We start from the raw sequence: 18,751 nt of genomic DNA, 5'->3' as shown, positions 1-18,751 counted from the left end.
CCATCCATCCATCCATCCATCCATCCATCCATCCATCCATCCATCCATCCATCCATCCATCCATCCATCCATCCATCCATCCATCCATCCATCCTATATACTTTCTAGTCTTACAAACATTAGTAGCCAAATCACTTCTACAAAATCATTCCTAATCCTTAACAGTCATGGTACTTTCAACTTTTTAAATTTAAATGCCAGACATTTTATGTAACTCTCCATGCTACTTTGACAAGGATAACTTTATTATTATTATTTTTTTTTACCCACAGGTGCAACAGGCAATACCCACGCAGCTCTGAAGAGAGCGTTATGTGTGCCTCATGACTTCAACTGTGTTCACTCCCAGATGAAGAAGCAGAAAGAGAAGATGGGGCAGTCCTTGAAGATGGGATCCCAGATTTACTATAACTCACGTACTGTGTCAGCAGTATTCAATGCAAAAACAGATTTTTTTTTCTCCGCTCATTTGTGTTGGTCCATCACAGAAAATACTTTACAGGTCATTCTGTTTTGTTTTTCTCCCCCTTTTCTCAGAAATGAATCTGAGTGAGTCCTTCCTTAGCCAGTCTTTTGAGTACTATGGGGCAGAACCTACAAAACTGCTGGAGTCCAGTGAGGAAAACATGAGGATGATTAACGCCTGGGTGGCAAACAAGACCAACAACAAGATTACAAATATAATCAATGATTTATCACCAAACACTCAGCTGATCCTCCTCAATGCCGTGTCATTCAGTGGTCAGTAAATGTCCATCTCTGTGTACCAAAGACTGTGCAGATTTGAACACTTGGTTATCGTCTGTGTGTTCACGTGTTGCAGGTCAGTGGAAGTTTAAATTTAATGACAAGCCAAAGAAAGGATTGTTCGTGAAATTCAGTGGGGATATGGTAAGGGTGCCACTCATCTATAATTCGAAATACATGGCAACTATGACTTATGCTCCTGACCTAAAGGCACAGGTAAGAACCGGCCAACTTCAACCACTCACTTTATTTCTGTGTACTTGCTTGATCTGATTCTTGGTTGCAGGGTTAAGAGCTGGTCCCAACAACTGACGTTGGAGCACAAAGTATATACAGAACCATAACTTTAGAATAACCAGCTATATGATTTTGTATAAGTGGAGTAGTTTCAAATAACCAGAAAAAACACACTCATCCACAATGAAAACATCCCAACTTGGCATGCGTTACTTTTTTTTTCAGTGTAAAGCATAACATCTGCTACGATTCTTGAAAGATGACTAAATCAGAGAATCTCCAAAACTGAACTGGATTTTTTCCAGTTCTGCAGTGACAACATATTACTGCTACTGCAGCTGTCACTTTTTATTTTTTTTTATCTGTCAGCTATTATTTTAGTCATAGATGGAATCTATTAACAATAGTTGTACTTAGTTTAGTATTTGATTCACTTTAGGATGCCCAGAATGAGCTAGGAAGTGTCACTAGTGGAAAATAATGTCATCCTGGACCTGGTAAACCCTGCTGTTTAATGTTGGATAAGGGGAAGACGATGAATGTATTTGCAGAATGACTTTTAAAATATTATTGTCCCACAGCCAAAATTTGGAAAACACCAACACTAAAGATTAATAAAACTGGGAGAAAGAGAAAAAAAAAATAGACTTTGTGGCGGAAGTTTTAAGTCTTGACATTAATGCCATCTGGTGGCCAACTTACTGTTTCAGTTGTGTACTATGATGACAGTTGCTACTCCAATGTGGAGTTGTTTTCTCAGTTCTTAAAGTTGTTGGCACTGGCTGATATCTTTCCATCTTGAACTATATTTAATTTTGCTCTGAGACAAAAGAAGATCTAGGTCATCCTAAAGCTTTTCCTTTAGTCCTGATTATCCTCCTTTCATTACTGTTCACACTGTCACATATTTGGAGCCTGCCATAGCAAACCATAGGAGAACATTGAAATGCGTTGGCAAGGCATTTCAGGCAAGGCATTTCAGGCAAGGCATTTCAGGCAAGGCATTTCAATGCCTCCATGCAATGCATGGAAGGCACCTATTGCTCTTCACCTCAAAAAAACTGTCGCTTCCTTTCACCATTAATGTGGCTCGTAGCACTGTGTGCACCCCCCACAATATCAAGACATGCGGCTGGATCTAGGCATGAGGGCCATTGCTTCTGTTGGCATTTCAAGTAACCATGGCGACATAATTAGTGGGAAAAAAAACGAGCCAAATTCAAATTAAAACAAATTCTAACCTACACTGTTTTATGTCAGTTGGAGTCAAAACAGAGATAGAATTATTGTGTCTCACTCACACAACAGTTTTCAGAGAGGATTAATTACCATAGAAACAGAACAGTGAGGAGGGCAGAGATGAAGGGAACTACAGAGATAGTATAGTATATTTATACTATATTATAGTATATATTAGTGTATATGATAGTATATATATATATATATTATATAACAGTATATTCATCACCAATGACAATAAAAAAATACAATTTCTGAAAAATTCACCAAGTGCATAATTCTTGTTAAGTAGCTATGCAACATAAGTAGTATTTCAAAACAGTAGAAGAAATCTTATGCTTTTGAACAATAACAATATTTGTTATTAATCTGTTGCTAAGAGATGAGCGCATTTTCTGGTAACCAAGTGCCACGAATTAAACATCTGATTTTTAATTTTGCAAAAGTAAGAATCAGAAGGCAGTAATTAAAATTAGCACAAATATTGCTAATGTAGCTACTGCCCACATTAGCAGTAGCTTTTTCTCTAAAATAAGATTCTTAGCTATTTTGTTTACTTATTAGCCATGCTAATAAAGTCTGAATGGAGGAAGTCAATGTAAGACAACATGCTAGCTATAGCCCACATGCCACTGATAGCATTTAGGCTAACATTAGCATTTTGGCTCATTTAAGCTGATACACTAATTTTAATATACTGAATAGAGTAAGTTCATTTTACTCAACATGGCTGTGACTCTTCACATTAAATACATTGTAGCTTACTTTAGCATTGATGCTAATTTTTAGCATCAGAATGCTGGGTTCCAACAGCCAAGAACATTTTGGCAGGCCCGTTTAAATTTCTTCAGAAATGTTCTAGTTTCCATAACTATCTTTATCTCCAATAGATCATTGTAAAATAGACAATAATAAATTATTAATTATTTGCAGGTTTCTTTGCTTTATTGTCACAAAATTGACAAAGGTCAATGAAGGCATTGACGTTTGTCATACTTAGTTGGTTGAGATTCATAAATTAATTAAATATCAAAGATTACCAGAGTAAAACTTAAAATGCAGTTTCCAAATTTGGACTGTGTTTAGTAAGAGAAATAAACTATCTAAGCCAACCCAATTCTATGTGACTCTACAATCCACAGTGAGAGCAATTATCCACAAATGGAGAAAACATGAACAGTGTTGAACTTACTGCTTACCAAAAGTGATGCATTTTGAAATGTGTGGGTCTTGTCCTGACATAGACTTTCAGAAAAAGAACATCATAACTATAGTCAAACATGGTAGTGATAGTATGATGGTCTAGCACTGTTTTGCTTCTGGACAAATTGTATGTCTCAATGGAACCATACATCCTGCCATTGATGAGAAAATCATGATGAAGAATTTCCACTGATAAATGTGAGATCTTAAGATTAAGTGCATTTGGATCATGTAGCAGTATTATTTTTCAAAAGAGCACTAAGATGACTGCTTCTGAATGGCTTAAAACAAAATCTAAGAGGTTTTAGAGTGGCCTGATCAAAGTCCAATTTAAATCCTCCAACGTGGCTGAATAAAAGCAATTGCAAAGATGGGTGGGCTGGAGTATCTCTACTCTATGTAAAAGAAAAACAACTGATTGTCAGTTTTTGCAAATACTAAATGACAGTTGTTGCTGCCAGGGGTGGCATATGCAGTTATTAGAGAGCCCTCAAGTTTTGATATTGGATCAGGTTGGGTTTAGATAGCTTGTTCCTTTGATAAATTAAATTATCATTTCAAAACGACCTCGTCTGATGTTCGAATTTGACTTATGATGTGAAACCTTTGACAAAAAGGAGAAAGAAATACAGAAGAAGAAAAAAACAAGGTTAACACTTTCTCACTGTCTTGGCAAATTTTGAAAGTCCTCTTGTAGCTATTCCAAAAAAAAAAAAAGAGCAACAAATAAAGATGATTCTGTCTTCCACTGAAAAGCATGGGATGTGTTTGAAAGGAAAGAGTTAAAAGACGTCTGCATAGAGATGTCTAGTGATCTCAGTGTGGTTGGAATTGTTTAAATGGGCCAGGAAAGTAAGTCTGACATTCCTTGTGAATCTAGATATCTCCTGGGTTTGGATTATATCACGTGGCTGATGATGGTCACCTCCTGATTAACTCACCTGTTATTTGTGGTGTGCAGCTGAACCTTTAGTGTCTTTTCTGACGTTGTTGTTGTAATTCTAGAGAGGACTTAACACATTTTGTTTGTCCATAGGTTGGGAGGTTTGCTCTCACGGGTGACAACAGTCTCTACATCCTGCTGCCATTTGGCAACAAACTGTCGGACCTGCAGCAGATGGAGGACAGGATGACGGACGGAAACGTGCGTCAAATGATTGAGCTTGTAAAGGCGATCCCTCCCCAGAACTTGGAGGTCACTCTGCCTCAAGTCAAGCTGGATGTGGAGCCAAACATGAAAATGCTCCTCAAGAAATTAGGTTTGCTGCTCTTCATATTCAGATGTTACTCACGCACCAGCGCTTTTAGCCTACCTTAATCAGCGCCATGATGACGCTGCTTGTGAAATATGTTGCTTCGTCTGATCTTTGATCTCACTTTCATCCCTCTAACCAGGCCTGTCATCACTTTTTGAGGGGCCCAGCCTGTGTGGCCTGTCCTCAAACAACGATCTGGTTTTGGATGATGCCAAGCACAAAGCCTTCCTCGCCCTGACCGAACGAGGAGTTGAGGCTGGAGCTGTCACCAGCTTGTCGTTCTCTCGCTCCTTCCCCACCTTCAGCGCTCTGCGGCCGTTCGTCTTGCTGCTGTGGAGCGACCAGGCCGACGTGCCACTCTTTATTGGCCGAATGTTGGAGCCATAAGAAGAAAAATGGAGAGAGGCACATGAGCAGAAAGCAAATGATTAATGGAGTCTGCTTGTCGAAGAGTAAACCATGCAAGATAGCATCAGTTTATTTCTGAAACTTGATGTAGTAAGCGGTACCTTTTAAGAAGTATGGTTAATGTTTATGTGGTACACTTATGACAAATAAATGAAAATACACATAATTACTGTCTGACTTGTATTGTTATAGGGATAATTCACACCAGACACTTATAGTCATGGGTTTTGTCAACCACCATCGTTTACTTCGAAGGTTCATAGTAGAGCATATCAGCACAATGTTTTAGGGATTGGGGATACGATGAAAGATGTTTAACAGCATCTGTTTGCTAGATGTTAGCTTTAGCTTTCAGGATCAGCTAATCCAGAGTTACCCTAACTAAAAACACTGAGATTCCTGCAGATCAGGGTAATTTGGACAACACATTGTAATGTAGCTTAAGTTACAATTTAGCTACTCTATTTCACTTTTAGTCGAGTTTTGACAAGCACATTTTTTCTGTCTTCTGATCAACTAAGCTTTTAGTAAAATAAAACATGAAGTCGTTTCGAAATGATGGTTTAACCAGTCCTAAAAGAGTCACGACATACCTGTTTTGGTTTTCACTACTAACTCACCGTCTTGGAACAGTTAGACTAATCTAAGACAGGAAGAAATCTCACCGAAGGGAAGATAGTTAATTAAGACCTTTTTAGCAAAAACCCACTTTGAAATTTTGAAGTGTCCCTTTACCTGGTTGAATAAAAGGCCAAGGTGACACTCAAAGCAGGACAAAAGACCACTGAAACAGTTTCAGTTTATTTTGCGAAGTAGTTACACAAAACCAACACAGGATGGCAGCCATACTGTGGGATTGACAATGACAATAAATACACAGGGACTCCACATCGCATTCCCGCGTCAGCCCTCCTGCATAATCGCCACTGTTTTCAATTCAAGGAAGACAAGTGTTAAAGTCTGTGACAGTAAAGGATTTCTTAAAAGCAAAAGCTCGCTTTGTTGAGTACAGCAACTGAGCAAAAATTACCCTGAATAATTTTATTCACAAACAAACACACACACACACACACCGCATGGATGGCACAGACTGTAAACACATCAGTATTCAGAGAGATCAGTCAGAGTCGCACTCTATTATGCAAGCTGATGGCAATTGCTAAACATGCAGCTGTATTGCAGATAAATGATTACGCAAGCAAAGCAGGGGTCAATAGACAAGAGCCTGAAAATACTGCGACTGTAAACAACAGAGCCAGAGATGCACAAAAATAAGCAACAATCCGGCCAGAAACGTGAACTCCATTTGATCTCCATTATCCAGCCTCAGAGTAAACAAAGTGCAGAGTATTTCCAGAAAGAACATGAGCTTGCTGTTTGGGTTGATTATCTCACTGCTGACGTGCCGAGACGTTAAATGTGCATAGAGAAAATACACAACAAACCCGCCCAGATTTGCCTAATCCAGTTCCTAAAGTTATTAAAAGACGTAATTGAATATTTGGTTAAGCCTCCTAAATCTTCATAATACCCAAGCCCTTTTTTTTTTTTTAAGGTTGAACACAACAAAAACACTGAAGGATCCCAAGGTTGTTGAAAGACATGACAGGATATGAGCAGCTGGATCGATTATCAGTTAGCAATCTTCCCGAGGCGACCGACCGACTGTGTTCTTTTGTATGACCAAAGATTACATGACAGAAGTGAAGGTGGGCATTCGATATCCTGGTCAGTATTAAGACAATCAAGGGACAATTGTGTACAGAAACAAAATGTAGATTTATTTTTAGACAGCCACAGACCATGCGGGTAGAGATGGTCGTGTGAAAAGCTTTGCAGCTTGTCAGAAATCTGGATGTGAGGCTTCAGCAACACCGCTCTGGTTATTTTGTAATAAATAAGAAAAAATTGATATGTCATTCTAATTAAAAAGTGTTGTATTACATGTGCCACATCAGCAAGTTCAGATAATGCAGACATTATTGAAATATAAATAAAAAAAAAGGATCCTGAGGATTACTAAATCAGTGTAAGGGTAAACGATTCTCCAAGAACAATTGTAGCTTCTGTTTAGTTATGCGCCAGGATGAAAATGTCTTTCTTATGTCCTAAAAGCATAGTTTAAAAAAAAAAAAGTGTTTCTAAAAATTAGTCTTTGACAAAAATCTCTGTTCTTTTGAAAAAAATTATGTTAAGTTTTTGCTAAATACACAGGTTAGTGTGACAAGGTCTAAGTTTGTTGACAGTAATACAGATTGAGTGCCACAATTTCCACAATTTCAGTGTATAAAAGTTGTGATGGAAAGATAAAAAAAAATAGAACTGTATCGTTGGAAAACAAGTTTTTAAAACTCTAGCTAATCAGCTAATAGCTTGCTAGCTGTATTTTCAGCAGTGCCACCTTGACCTGACATGCTGTATCTCCAGCTGAACTGGACTTTTTGTACCAGCAGCCTTCTGTAAGCCAGCTGAGTAGATTTTAAACCTTGGAAGTGGTATCACGGAAAAACTTTGTGTTTATAAAGCATTTAAAAGGTTGATTGATAGCAATACCTGACCCATTTGTAATTGAGGTTAAATCATAAGAGGGAACTTTGTTCTGTTAGCCTGTAAACTGCACAGAGATGCTCAGTAAATAACGAAGTTTGACAGACAAGGATATCACTATCGATCTTACCCACAGGATCAATGCATCTAGGATTCAAAGATTCAGGCAAATGTCTATAGCAGGAAAGCATGCAGCAGTGGATTAAAAGATATTTTTGGGTTTGGTCAAAAGAAACCAAACAGCACAGTCTGATAACTGTTTTTATCAATGAAAAATGGTAACATTTCCCCGCTTAAAGAAAATGTTGCGTCACCATTGTGTTTTGTTAGAGCAGAACCAGAGTCACTGCAATACGGTGAATTATCTTTAATCTGGCTGAAATTTGCTTCAGTACTTCTGTAGCAAGCAACACATCCAAAAGCAAAATGAGATGTCTGCTTCTCATTAACAAAAGTGGGAAGAAAAAAACAAAAAAAGAAAAAAAGATTTCATGTTTTCTTTCTCAGGCTCACGCCGCTGACAGTTTTTTGTCACTATCCTGCAGCCACAACGCTGTGGCCTGAGGTGGTTACAGATAATTTCTCCGCTGAATAAACCGTTCTTGCCTTTTCGTCAATATTTCTTCACACCTCGGTGCGCCTGAAGTCGAATAGAAACATTCTGAATGGGGCGTGAGGAGAATACAGACAGACACATGTTGCACATACAGAAAATGTAGGCACTCGTATTGTCAAAACTCCCACACACACACGCGCATACATACACGCACGCACACACACACACACACACACACACACACACACACACCCACGCAAACACACACACACACACATATAATGCTGACACATTACTGCCTGACACATAGGTGATAGACCACCACTGCCACAGACAAATAACGAAAAGACATAACACAGAAAAGGTAAAGGTACGAATCCACCGAATGGATCATCTTTGTGCTTTACAGTATAATAATACGGTGTCTTATTTTGCATCAGATCGCGACGACTACTTTAAGTTGGAGACGTTTCAACAACATCCTGAAACTCCTGTCACTATGTACCACATTAGAAGTCACAAGGGTGTACAAATAGCTGGGCACTTTAACCGAATGAGCCTCGGATGTGTCTGTTCAGTGTAAATTTGGATGGAAATGTTCGACTTCCACAATGAGGTGAGGTCTACGCACAACTTTCAGCGTAATGTTTTGGCATGGCGACACTTCGATGAGGACATCGTCACAATTTAGTTTACCTTGAAAAATAAATAGATTCATGTTACACCTTGTCACCATCACTGAGATTAGTATGAGTATATTCTAATACGTCGTGCCTCAATTAGCGGCAACACATGACAATTTAGATTTGTAATGAGATTATTATTGCATCTTTTATTCTTTGTTCAGGTCGCTGCTGCTGCTGCTGCTGTTGGACTCTTGTCAACCGTTGTTCAAGTGAGACAAACGCATCTGTGCTTGTGGGTGTGCCTTTGTCTGCGGGAATGTCTTGGGTAATCTAGTCCGGCTTGTCGCTGCTTGGGGCACCTTGCTGCGTGAGCGTGTGCCAGTATTCAACTTTCTTCCCTTTGTTTTTGAGACACTCGAACCAGTGTCTAAGTCTCTGTCCGCTTGCATTGATGCCCAGCTCCACTCCGCCTGCCAACACAAAAGCAAAAAAAACCAAACAAAAACAAAGCAAAAAAAAACAAAAAAACATGAGCATTGAGTTAGTTTATAGTTTTTACTTTGAGTACATATTTTTCCTGAAGGGCCCACCCAACATGACAACATTTCCAAATGCCTCAATTTACTCTTCGAACACGAAAATTGCAGACTTTTTCTATGCTTTAGAGGTTTGATGGAGGTCTAAATGCTGTATGTAAATATCTTGTCATTACCAATTTTGTCACAATTTATGCTCAAACAAGCAAAAGTATAAAACATTTTTGCAAAACTGAGAAATCACAGCTAAAAAAGGATTATCCATTTCTTGGTGGGCAGTGAGGATCTATAGTTGAAAACATGTCTAAGCAATATTACTAAATGGGTCAATTAAAAAATATTTTTTTAATAAGCTGAAACGTCTTGCTACTAATGCAGTGTCTTTACAACGTAAGCTGTTTGTTCTCATTCTTCTCAGACCACAAATGGAGTAATATCCATGCTCCATACTTTCCATGTGTATTAATAATAATTGTATTGTCTTTGTTGAAAGAATAATGAGAATTTTTTAAATATAAATTACACTCCATTCCATATTTACCTTGGAGACATGTTGCCTCTACATTGTCATTGTTACAAGCAACTCAGTCACAGAGGACCCTGTGCTGAACGCTGGCGTAGAATTATGGAAATTATGGTTCATATTTAACAATTTTATGAGCAACTTAATTTTCTTGTATGACAATAAAGTGAATACCGCCTCTTATTATAGCCAGAAAGTGTCTTGCTGCTGGTGCACAGCCTGTCCTGCAAAGAATGTGAAAAGAATGCGTGTTGTTTCTATGTACCAGCATCGACAAATGTTATATTTACCCCCATTCTCTCAAATCTCAAGGAAAACATACAATCTTTGTGCGCAAATTGGTATTATTACAGCAACATTTCAATTGAAGCTTAACTTATTTCACTCTTTTAAATTCCTATCACCCCTAGTTAAAGCATTTAGGCTTCAAGTAAACAATTAAAACCAATTTAGATGTTAGGCGAGAATGCATATAGAGTCTAACATGAAGATTTTATGCATAACTGTAGAGGATGCTGAACAACCACCTGTTAGGTGGTATTGGGGAAAAAGTAAGGCTAACTCATTGTCTTTCCTTGTGGAAATCTAACAGTTACTTAGAATCGCAGACTTTTGAAATGACGGATGAATCTTTTGCTGTCAAATCTGAAACCAATGTGAACCTTGCAGCGTCTCTAATGAAATCCTAAGCCTGCTCTTCTTTTTTTTATCGTGAGTCATTATGCTGTCATTATCTAGATTCTGATTAGTGTACTGCTAACGTTGTTGCTCATTTTAACCTCGATAGATGTAAAGTTTTAAAGACAGCCGCTTTTGCTTAATGAGCTTTTTAAAGACTACGCTCTCTGTCCGCCCTTTTGCTCAGATACGGCCGCATATTTGGCCCCGGAAACACGGCGACAGCTGAAAGCCGAGCTGAAGGCGACAAAACGGCACTTCAAATCCAACGGGTGCAGCTATTGAGGCTCCATTCATAATTTACACAGTATATGTGTACTGCTTGTCAGCATTCATGGTAATGAACTGACAGTGAGACTCACTTATTGAAGCAGAAATAGACGTAAGCCAAGATTCGAGATGAAAAGCAGAAGACAGAGAAAAACTGAAGGGTTGTTGGAGAATTAGATGAAAGAGAAACCGAGATAAAAAAAAACACGTTCCTGATGAGTATAAGACAGGGAGATGGAGGCAGTTGTTACACAGAGGTTATTACAAAGCTCTCCCCATCCCTGTGACTGCACAGTTAATGGGGCATGGAGGTAAACAAAACCTTTTGGTTACATCGACTTCTAACAACGCCTTGGAAAATGACAACCCCAAGCAAACGAGGCAGGATTGCTGATCTGCAACTTATCTTATTTCTGCCTGAGATGCTGCTGCGGGCGGGAGAGGAGCCGCCTTTAGGCATTATAGCTCATCGTCCGTGGCCAGTTTCCTGTGGAATAACAATACTTGCTGTGCCCACATAACTCCAACTCTAGAGGATCGATTTGGTGTTTTTTTTTCAGCCGGCAAGGTGCTACAGCCAAATAAATGGGTAGCCATTCAGATGCTGCTCGAAGGACAGGAAAGATGGGCATCCAAGGGAGGCGAACTGATACAGATACAGCTGAGGATAAAACACAGACTTTAAAAGCTCATTAAATTTTGATCTCCTGACATATTTTATGCAAAATGATGTTTTGCTGCACATTTTTTAACTTCAGGTTTCATCCCACATGTGATTTAGGTGTCAAATCCACAGATCTTTACAGGGAACCACGGTGACAAACAATGTTTGTGCAAAATCATGTAAAATATGGATGTCTTCTTTGCTACAATCTATATTCTGTGATTATGCAAATGCTATTCAAGTTTGCATTGATGAAAACATAGAAACGCTTCCTTTGAACTCATTAATCATTCATATAACTGGTTTCCCTGCAGCCCGGCTGAGCAGCAGCATGTGAGCAGAACAAAATGAATGGTGATAAAAAAGAAAACCCCAGAAATCGCTCAAAGTTGGCCAATGCCACCCGATTCTGTTGAAACAAAGTTTTATTTATTTTTGAAAGCTTAACCCTCAGAAGTATTCGAGATCAAGTTTTTAAATAACTGACGAATTAAATTATAGTTCACACAACCATTTTAAAACAATATGTTTTGAATTCCCAAAAAACAAGACTATGCTAAACCATTTTCAGACTTACACAGTCAGACAACCTGACTGCGTACGTGTATAAGCCTGAAGCTACTTTGCTGAACCAACTTTCAGTTAAATTTCAGCTTTAGCTTTTCTTTAGTGGAAGTCAGTCAATATCCCACACCTTGATTTGGTAATATTTGGCCTTCTTCAGTTCATCCTACAGATTTTCTGTCAGATTTAAGAAGTTCTGATCTCTGCTCCAACCATCCTAAAACTTTTATTTTCTTCAGGTGAAGCTATATCTGTTGATTTGGATGTAAACTTGAGCTCGTATTGATGGTGAAACAAATAGATTTCTCTTCATCTACAGTTTTCTAGGCGACACCTGAAGGTTTGGGGTTAAATCTGTTTGTATTTAGAACTGTTCATAATGTCATCCACCTTTACAAGTGGAAATGACTGTCATGTGGTGTGCATAACGTTTATTTAGCTGTGCTCAGTGTTGTCTGTGCCAAACATACTTTTTGATATCTTGGCCTGGAAGTTTAAGTGTGATTGACGTTTTCTTTGGGAGAAAAGGCATCTGTCATTGTCACATGTGGATCACATCCAGTGATCAGAAATTCCCGTGGCTGCTTTAGGGTCTGAGAGCTTTCACATAGGAAGGAGTGGGTGCTGCAGTTTGCTTTAAAACCCACTATGGGGTTTATAAGTGCTGATCTAGTGTGAAAACAGCCTCAGAGCCAGGTCTGGCAGCAGCAACGCAGGCAAGTTTTCTTTTTTATGAATTGTGGAGAAAGGTTTAGCTTCAACAGTGTTCCTGCTCTTCATTTTTGTCCAAATGCGGATAACAGAATGTTGAAACTTTGTTTTTAGTTCCTTTTTCCTGAAAATTAGATCATTTTGATCCTTTTCAGCCTCTCGGCAAGCTAAAGTACAAAAATAACAAAATGTCAGGAAAACACGACTATGGCATAAATTTTACTTCAGGTTAATCAGATTCTTGATAACTGATGAAAGTTGGAAACCAAAAGAAAGTACCTAAATGCTGGATATAAATAAAAACATATCTCAACAAGGTATTAATTTAAGGGTGTTCACAACAAACAGGCCTGTTTGTTCTTCAGTGTCTATCATACATGGTAAATTTCACAACAAATATAAGACAGTTCTAGAACAATCCGTGTTGGTTTGATATTTTTCTGACAAAGCTCTCTGTTTAAAATATGACTCACGAAGCAGATCACATGTTCATCTGTGTGCTAATCACCCTCAAATTAGTGTCAACATTGATGCATTGTTTCCCTTCCATTTACCCATAAAACCTCGCCTCCTACATATTATTTGCTGATGACCCGTCCCTATCAAAGAGCATCTCAGACTCGCTGCACTCTGATGCGTTGGGATTAATGCTGTTCTCTTAAACAACCTGTTTTTTTTCTCTCTCTCTCTCTCTCTCTCTCTCTCTCTCTCTCTCTTCCCTCCTTTGTCTTGCTGTTATTTTTCTCTTGGCTCTAATTAACCGAACTGGCAGGCTGCTGTAGCTGAACCTGTAATGATGATGGTTATGGGAATAGATGGATGTTGTATTGACGGCCCTTCCGCCCCGCAGGGCTGTAACTCACCGACCTCATCCGAAACAACAACCCACACCTGAACACCTCGCGCTGAACCGTCTCGCACACGTTAGTTAAAGTAAGACGCTGTGATTTGAAGCCCTTTGAGCTAAATATGCTGGTGAGCCATTGTCACCACATTCTCCAGCATCTCGTGCAGATCCAGTGGCGCCTCATCGCCAAAGCTGTTTAGCAGTCTGATTACGCTTCAACCGTCTGATGGGCTAAATTCACGGTGAATAAGGATCCAGAGACATGCATCAAGCTTTTTGAGCTTTGCGATTTCCTGTCTTCATTTCCCATTCCACTCGGATTCCTCTCTCCCATTCAGTCGCTCCCTCAAGCCTCATAATTACCCCTCGTATCTCCTCCATTTTTAATCCTTCTCTATAACCACTCTTGGCCTGGTTTTTAAAGGGTTTTTTTTTTTTTTTTTTTTTTTTTTGCAGATGCTATGCTTTCATCTAAACATAGTCATATTCTTTGCTGCTGCTGCTGATTTCCTCTTTGAACAGTCTTGGAGCTTACCTATGAAGTCGTTACTCATTCCCAAGTCATAGTCCCACACGGAGATCTCCAGGGTTTTCTTTGCCAGCTGGTCCAAGGTTACTTCATATGAAAATTCCTGTGCAGGTGGCGGACATAAAAGGAAATTCGCATCAGTTGTTCGCAAACACGGCAATGGAAGCGGCTTCATTTGATAAATTTTCATTGAAAACATGTTAGATTGGTGCTGAAAGCAAGATCCGGAGGTAAGAAAAGAATCTGAAGTGGTGTTAAGAGTGATGCTTTTGCTGGAAGCTGCAGATCGTTCACAGCTCAGAGGGGAAATCAGGCGAGTCGACAGGTGTGCATTTTAGATCAAGAGGGAAACATTACCTCATTAAATTCAGGATTGAGAGTCTTTTTCTTCACTGATGTCTTGTACTTGGACTTTTTCCCCATGTCTGGCTGCAAGATGCTGAGAAAAAGAGAAATAACACGGCAAGACATTAGGATATCAGTCACACCCAGATAAAAAAAAGTAGATTTTTAGACATGCAAACTACATACATTGTTTACAAAAGCCTATTTTTCATTCAGTCTTCCACTAATTCATTCTCAGAGAAGCATGTGCTAGTTAGAAATGTTAAGGAAATGAGATTAGATTGTGTTCTCCTGCCTCCTTTATATATTAGTAATTAAAATAAATTTGGCCTATAGGCCACAGAGCAAAAAAAAAAACAAAAAAACATGCATCTGACTTGAGGGGTTGGTTTTACTAAACTCTCAGTGACAAAACTTAGAGAACCGTTAGTTGAAATTCGGTGTTGCTAAGAATAAAGTAGCTGTTGGCTGTCTTAAAGCTACAGTAACATTTATGAAAAACATATCTCGTGCATATCTGTCTAAAGTGTCAATATGTCATGACAGTATAAACAGCCAATCAGAGCCAGGAGGAGGGTCTCAGCACCCTGAGTGATGGGGGTGGGGGACTGAGATGCTCTAGGAGAGGGGGAAGTTTAAGATACACTCAGATCATGAGCAGAAAAAAGGGGGTGTGAAAAACCCCCAAGTTGTCCCGGTAACCTGCAGTCACTTTAACATCTGAGTTGAACTCATTTTTCATGATCACTGTTGCTGCAAATGCTTGTGTGTTTGGCACCAGCCGCAAGTCTGTAAAAAAAAAACAACAGCTTAACCTCCTGCAGCCTTTCATGTTGAAGCAAAGTTTCAACATTATTTCTGATGTCTTTTTATTAAGCATCCCTGCTGAATACCAGAAACTAATGAGTGAGAATGCTCCCAAATCGCTTTTTATGCGATAATTGTGACCTAAAAGTCCTCTTAACAAAGGCAGGGACAGTGCAGGAGGGGAACAGAGAGACTGTGAACCACAGCGAAGATCATAATCAGGCAGAGGAGGCAGGAGTGTACGCTCCAGTGGAAGAGGCGGCAGAAGGTTTGCTGGAGGGCAAGAGGAGTCTTCATCAGCATAAATTCAGAGTCAAGATGTTCAGGTATTGAAATATCTCACTCATCCAGCCACAACTACCCCGCCGCCCCCACAAGCGATGAATCCCAGCCTGACAGTTGAAGCATGAGATGGGCTCGCAGGCTGTCACAGTCAGAGAGAGTAAAGGCTGGAGGGATTAAGGTGGGGCAGAAAAGGAAGGGGGACAGTGGACTTAATAGAGAGAAACATTGCCAAATAAAGAATAAGGCCATATGCTGTACAATGACAAGTTTACTTTTTGAAAAATGTTTTTACAACTAAACTGAGCTTACTGAAAAGCTCTTCATAAGCAGGTCTTCTGGCTTTCTGAAGGTTTTTGAAAGTTGTCTTCAGGATTTTGATGAATTATTTTATTTTCTTTAGTTTAAAACATATTAATTGTCCTACAAGTGTTTTATTTTATTTTTTGTTTGCTTCTTTAAGCCACTTCAGATTCACCTTTGATTAACAGAAAAAAAAAACAACAACAACTTTACATTTAAACCACTGACCAACGTTGTTTAAGTCCCATAGCAACACAGTGATTCCCAGGGAGCTGTTAGGTGAAGCAAAAAGGCTGTAGGTTCTCAACTTTAAATTTATTGCGTTGGTTTCCTAATCTTCACATCATTTCAATTAAACACGCAAGATCAAATGCCTTAATTTCAAATAGTTGGTGAAATGTCCTCCAACAGGTTGCAGTGAAACCAGACACTCTTTGGTTTTTACACACGGTCCGCAAACTGTCACACAGACTGAGGTCCTGCTTTGTCAGATCCAAAACTTTTATATGTGTTTTGTTTGAACACTAAACTGTATCCAAGTTTTAACCTGACCCAAGCTATCGTCCTCAGACGAAATGTAGCATGTTGGAAAAAGATGGTCGTTTTCAGAAATATTGGAAGAACTGTCTTCAGCTCAATGTCATATGAACATAACTGTACTCTACCAGTGGACAGAAACAACATGCGCTCTAACGTCCAGTGTCATTACACATCCAAGCTTTTCAGGCTGAGCGCTGAAAAGATGCATGCTGGATGTCGCCAGAGACAAAGTTTCATTTGTTTCAGTAAAAGAAAACTGTCAGTATTTCACCAGTAATCAACATTCTCCAACCAGAACCTTTGTGCTCTCGTGCAGCGGCAGCAACCCTGTGAGACTTTCCAAAACACAGTGATGACAGCACATTTCTTAGAGGTAGGCAAGGAAAAGTACATTTTACACCAGCGTCAGTAGCACCATAAATGGTTCAAATAAGAAGTCCTTAGCTTCTCATGAACATCAATTTGTGCATAATGATGAAGTTTATGACAGTTTGAGTCCAGGTCATCCTCATCATTTCCTCACGCTTGTCAATTTCGTGTAAGACAGGTTTAGATGCATCTCAGCAAAAATGCACATTAGGCACAATTCGCAGTAAAATATGTCCAACATAACCTTGGACTGAGGTAGCACCAAGCAAGAAAAATACACAGCAGAGAAAAAAAAAACTGCCACATTGAAGCTTGACTGAAATTTACAGCTGCTTCTGTACAACTCAAATATCTTCTGGTGAATTTTTTTATGGTCAGAATAGACAAAGATTAAGTTTTTTGGCCAAACAGACTAAAAGTGTGCTTGGGAGGATTAAGGTGATGCTTTCAAACCATAAATACATAGTGGTGGCACTTCAGTCTCTTTTACTGAGAGGCATACTGATATATTTACGCACTGGAAAGAGAAGAAGATGGAAGAGTTCCTCTATATACTTCAAAGAGTGATTTAAATGGTCTCTGAGTTGCTTGTCAAGTGTGAACAATGTAGAACGCTCGATTCGTCTGAGACCTGCTTACTAAGTTTACGGAAGCAAACGAAACAACTTTCTCTGCTCCTCGGCGGATCTGGAACAAAAGTTTCTAAAAACCTGAGAAGAGTAGAAGCAGTCCGCTCCTTTAAATCATAAAATCTGGCTCAACTAAGCATGTTTTCTTTTCTTTTTTTTTGCAACAAGAAAATAAATAAGAGAGTCAACCAAGCAAAACTTCTATTTGACACATAAGACAAAGCTCAGGTTAAATCATGGGGACGTCTGTGGACTGTAGTAAGTCACTACAGTCCACAGACACCCCATTCCCATTCTAGAAGTAACAAAACACCCTCTTGCAGTGGCATTCATTGTTATGGCTGCGTAAATGAAAATAGAGGCTGCACAGCATCAACCAAAGTCTGTCTAAATAACCACAGGAAATTCATATAGTAATTTATTACAGGAGGAGGCTGGTCCATAGAGATAAGCAAGGATTATCCCGCAGATTTCTTTTCCTCATGGTTTTCCTAACAAAATGGGACGTTCACTACAAAACCACTGGTACACTAACCAACAAAATATTAATGCACTCTAAACCTCCATCATTATATTTCACCAGCTTGCACAGGCTGATAAGGAGAACAGGGAACAATGGTTAAAGAGAAGTGTGTTTCTCATGAGCAAGTGAGGAGAACTCTGTTCTGCACACATTCTAATAACATTTAATAGAACTGAATCACTTCAGCCTAAAACACAAACACAAACATAATGAATATATCGATGGTGGAGCTTCCTGTTTCTTTATGTGGGTGTATTTTCTAGGTGTAAAGGAGAAACCATGTTCATATAAACAGAAATACGATCCTGCCACGTTTATTCTCAACCCAACTAAAGCCTCTAAATACATCCATCTGTTAGTGCAGTGGCATAATCTCATATTATAAAACTGTTGAAAACTCCAGCTTTTGATTAGAGTACATGGATTCAGTTGTACAACAAAACACCCTACATTAAGAAATAATTGTCTCAAAAAACACTGGTCGGCATAACTATCTCCAACAAGTCCTTTAAAGTAAATGTAATTTAAGAATAATGCAATTCATATCTTGGTTTCTTCCAGTGATCAAAGCTTAGAGGAATGTCCAGAACTTTCTGTTTAAATATGACATAATACAGGAGCCCATTTGTTAGCCACTGACCACACGCAGTAAGAAGAACGGTTCCGAGGTCAAAACGACCTCCAAAAATACGTTCATGAGACCCACAGCTAAGAGCAGCATTTTGAGGTCACCAAGTCTCCACGGCAACGGTCCCACGCCACCTACATGTCACGCAGAGTTCTGGGAGTGATGTCAGAAAAGTGTTTCCTGT

At 39.1% G+C, this 18,751-nt stretch overlaps 2 protein-coding genes across 2 annotated transcripts in view; one reads left to right on the top strand and one right to left on the bottom strand.

The window, feature by feature from the left end:
* serping1 (serpin peptidase inhibitor, clade G (C1 inhibitor), member 1) overlaps positions 1 to 5,256 on the top strand; it is an 8,334-nt gene extending 3,078 nt beyond the window's left edge. The window contains exons 7-11 of the mRNA XM_007551868.2: positions 273 to 416; positions 538 to 741; positions 824 to 963; positions 4,463 to 4,685; positions 4,822 to 5,256. Coding sequence (XP_007551930.1) covers positions 273 to 416; positions 538 to 741; positions 824 to 963; positions 4,463 to 4,685; positions 4,822 to 5,069 — 959 coding nt within the window. The 3' untranslated portion in view covers positions 5,070 to 5,256. The remainder of the gene's footprint in view (positions 1 to 272; positions 417 to 537; positions 742 to 823; positions 964 to 4,462; positions 4,686 to 4,821) is intronic.
* Positions 5,257 to 5,875: 619 nt separating this feature from the next.
* doc2g (double C2-like domains, gamma) overlaps positions 5,876 to 18,751 on the bottom strand; it is a 44,512-nt gene continuing 31,636 nt past the window's right edge. The window contains exons 9-11 of the mRNA XM_007551867.2: positions 14,499 to 14,580; positions 14,148 to 14,244; positions 5,876 to 9,289 (exon numbers count right to left, since the gene is read on the bottom strand). Of these exons, the coding sequence (XP_007551929.1) occupies positions 9,150 to 9,289; positions 14,148 to 14,244; positions 14,499 to 14,580 (319 nt within the window). The 3' untranslated portion in view covers positions 5,876 to 9,149. The remainder of the gene's footprint in view (positions 9,290 to 14,147; positions 14,245 to 14,498; positions 14,581 to 18,751) is intronic.

This window comes from Poecilia formosa, unplaced genomic scaffold, assembly GCF_000485575.1.
Source record: "Poecilia formosa unplaced genomic scaffold, Poecilia_formosa-5.1.2 Scaffold44, whole genome shotgun sequence".
Lineage (NCBI taxonomy): Eukaryota > Metazoa > Chordata > Actinopteri > Cyprinodontiformes > Poeciliidae > Poecilia > Poecilia formosa.
Note: the sequence above shows the minus strand (reverse complement) of the source record. Positions and strands in the feature narration are given on the sequence as shown.